At 42.6% G+C, this 2156-nt stretch overlaps 1 protein-coding gene across 1 annotated transcript; it reads left to right on the plus strand.

The window, feature by feature from the left end:
- The first annotated feature begins 299 nt into the window (after positions 1–299).
- LOC134880169 (olfactory receptor 11A1-like) lies at positions 300–1268 on the plus strand. The gene has a single exon (XM_063906923.1). It carries the CDS (start codon positions 342–344, stop codon positions 1266–1268), a length of 927 nt encoding a protein of 308 aa, XP_063762993.1. The 5' UTR covers positions 300–341.
- The last annotated feature ends 888 nt before the right edge of the window (positions 1269–2156 follow it).

Consider the following 2156-nt stretch of genomic DNA (forward strand, 5'->3'; position numbering starts at 1 on the left):
ACGCAAACAAAGACACAGCTGTAGTCTTCATTGTGAAAGGGGCCGTTGGTTAAAAATTGCAGGCTGAGTTAGAGAGGAGGATCCCTGGAGGACGGGCAGGGAGCTGCAGGGAGAAGGTAAAAGCAGCAGCTCAGAGTTTCAGTGAGGAGAGCAGCACCTCACACTCTCTGGATCTCTGTTATCCTCATTAATAGAGGACGTTAAGTTTGGACCCTCTGTCTTACGTGTTCTCATGATGAAGAACAAATGTGTTCACTGTTAGTGTTTAAAGTGAGAGCTACATCTGAATCCAGGTAATGCTCTGCATGATGTTGTGATGCTTCCAGAACCACAGGAGAACCATGGTGAACTCTACCCACGTTTCATATTTCATACTCAGTGCATACTCTGACACCGGGGTCTTCAAACCTTTGTATTTCCTGATGATTCTGGCTTTGTATGTCTGTATTATAGGAGCCAATGTGTTGCTGATTGTGGTGATCTGTGTGAACAGGAGCTTACATGAACCTATGTACCTGTTTCTGTGCAGCCTGTTTGTAAATGAACTGTATGGTAGTACAGGGTTGTTTCCATTCCTTCTGTCTCAGATCCTCTCTGACATTCACACTGTTTCTGCTCCGCTCTGCTTCCTGCAGATCTTCTGTGTGTACTCTTATACAGGTATACAATTTACTAATCTGTCCACCATGTCTTATGACAGATATCTTGCTATCTGTTATCCTCTGCAGTATAACACTTGTATGACTTCCAGAAAGACTGCCAGGCTTATTGTTCTCACCTGGTTGTTTCCTTTTATTGCTATTTTGATTTTGATTTCTCTGACCCTGTCTCTGCAGCTGTGTGGGAACACCATCAACAAAGTGTACTGTGATAACTTCTCCATTGTGAAGCTGGCCTGCTCTGACACTACAGTCAATAATGTGTATGGACTCTTTGCCACTTTTTTCTTGATCATGTTTCCTGTTTCTCTCACCTTTATCTCGTACATGAGGATCCTCAGAGTGTGTTTCTCTGGCTCCAAACAGACCAGACAGAAAGCTGTCAGTACCTGCACTCCTCACCTGGCTGCTCTGCTTAATGCTTCCTGTGGGTCTTGCTTTGAAGTAATACAGAGCAGGTTTTCTATGAAATATGTGCCGAATACGTTGCGCATTTTATTATCTCTGTACTTCCTAACATGCCAGCCTCTCTTCACCCCAGTTCTGTACGGGCTGAAGATGTCTAAAATCCGCAGCATATGTAAGCGTGTGCTGTGTGGTGAAGTGTAGGTGATGAAGAGAGAGGAAGAGCAGGGGATGAAAGGACCCGGCCTTCAGCAGTATTACCTCTGATGACGTGTCTATCTGACTGTGCAGAGGAAGGAAATGAAACAGCTGTACATGTGCTGAGCTCCATGCTGCTCTCTTTCTGCTTCTTATCTTTTCACTTCTCATATCAGCCTCAGTGAATTTGGGAGAGCCCTGAAGAGGTCCATGGGTCAGGACGTTAGGAGTGAAAGCTAATGAAGCTTCATATCTACTGTGTTCCCAACATGTTGACTGTCTGTTCATCCCTGTGGTTTCTAACCCCGTAATGTGTCCCAGATATACATCCTGTGTGCAACCTGCTGTTATAGAAATAAAGGAATGATTCTTCCACATCTTGTCTGTAAAGGTAAGGCCTCCATCGTTGCTGTAGCAACTGAAAGCTGCTGTCTCTTCGTCTAATCCTCTTTCACTTTAATTATCTTTTAAACGTCTGTACGGAGCAAAGATACTGCATCTGAAGAAGAAGAAGAAGAAGAAGAAGAAGAAGAAGAAGAAGAAGAAGAAGAAGAAGAAGAAGAAGAAGAAGAAGAAGAAGAAGAAGAAGAAGAAGAAGAAGAAGAAGAAGAAGAAGAAGAAGAAGAAGAAGAAGAAGAAGAAGAAGAAGAAGAAGAAGAAGAAGAAGAAGAAGAAGAAGAACACTTTATTACAGGTTTTAACAAATGTACATTTACATCAAATAAATAAATAAAAAAGCTAAGCCTTAAAAACTGTGTAAAGTGCAAATCCTCGTTCACCACAGAACATACAATGTCTTTATAACACCACCGTTGTTTAAAAGCTTCCAAGTCCCCGATGTGTTTATAAAACGATGCTCTAGCCAGAGTCTGGCTCTGATGTTGCACAGCCAGA

The sequence above is a fragment of the Eleginops maclovinus genome, chromosome 18 (assembly GCF_036324505.1).
Source record: "Eleginops maclovinus isolate JMC-PN-2008 ecotype Puerto Natales chromosome 18, JC_Emac_rtc_rv5, whole genome shotgun sequence".
Taxonomy (NCBI): Eukaryota; Metazoa; Chordata; class Actinopteri; order Perciformes; family Eleginopidae; genus Eleginops; species Eleginops maclovinus.

Coding starts and splice junctions, on each gene's coding strand:
- LOC134880169 (XM_063906923.1), top strand. CDS start 342: ATGGTGAACTCTACCCACGTTTCATATTTCATACTCAGTGCATACTCT.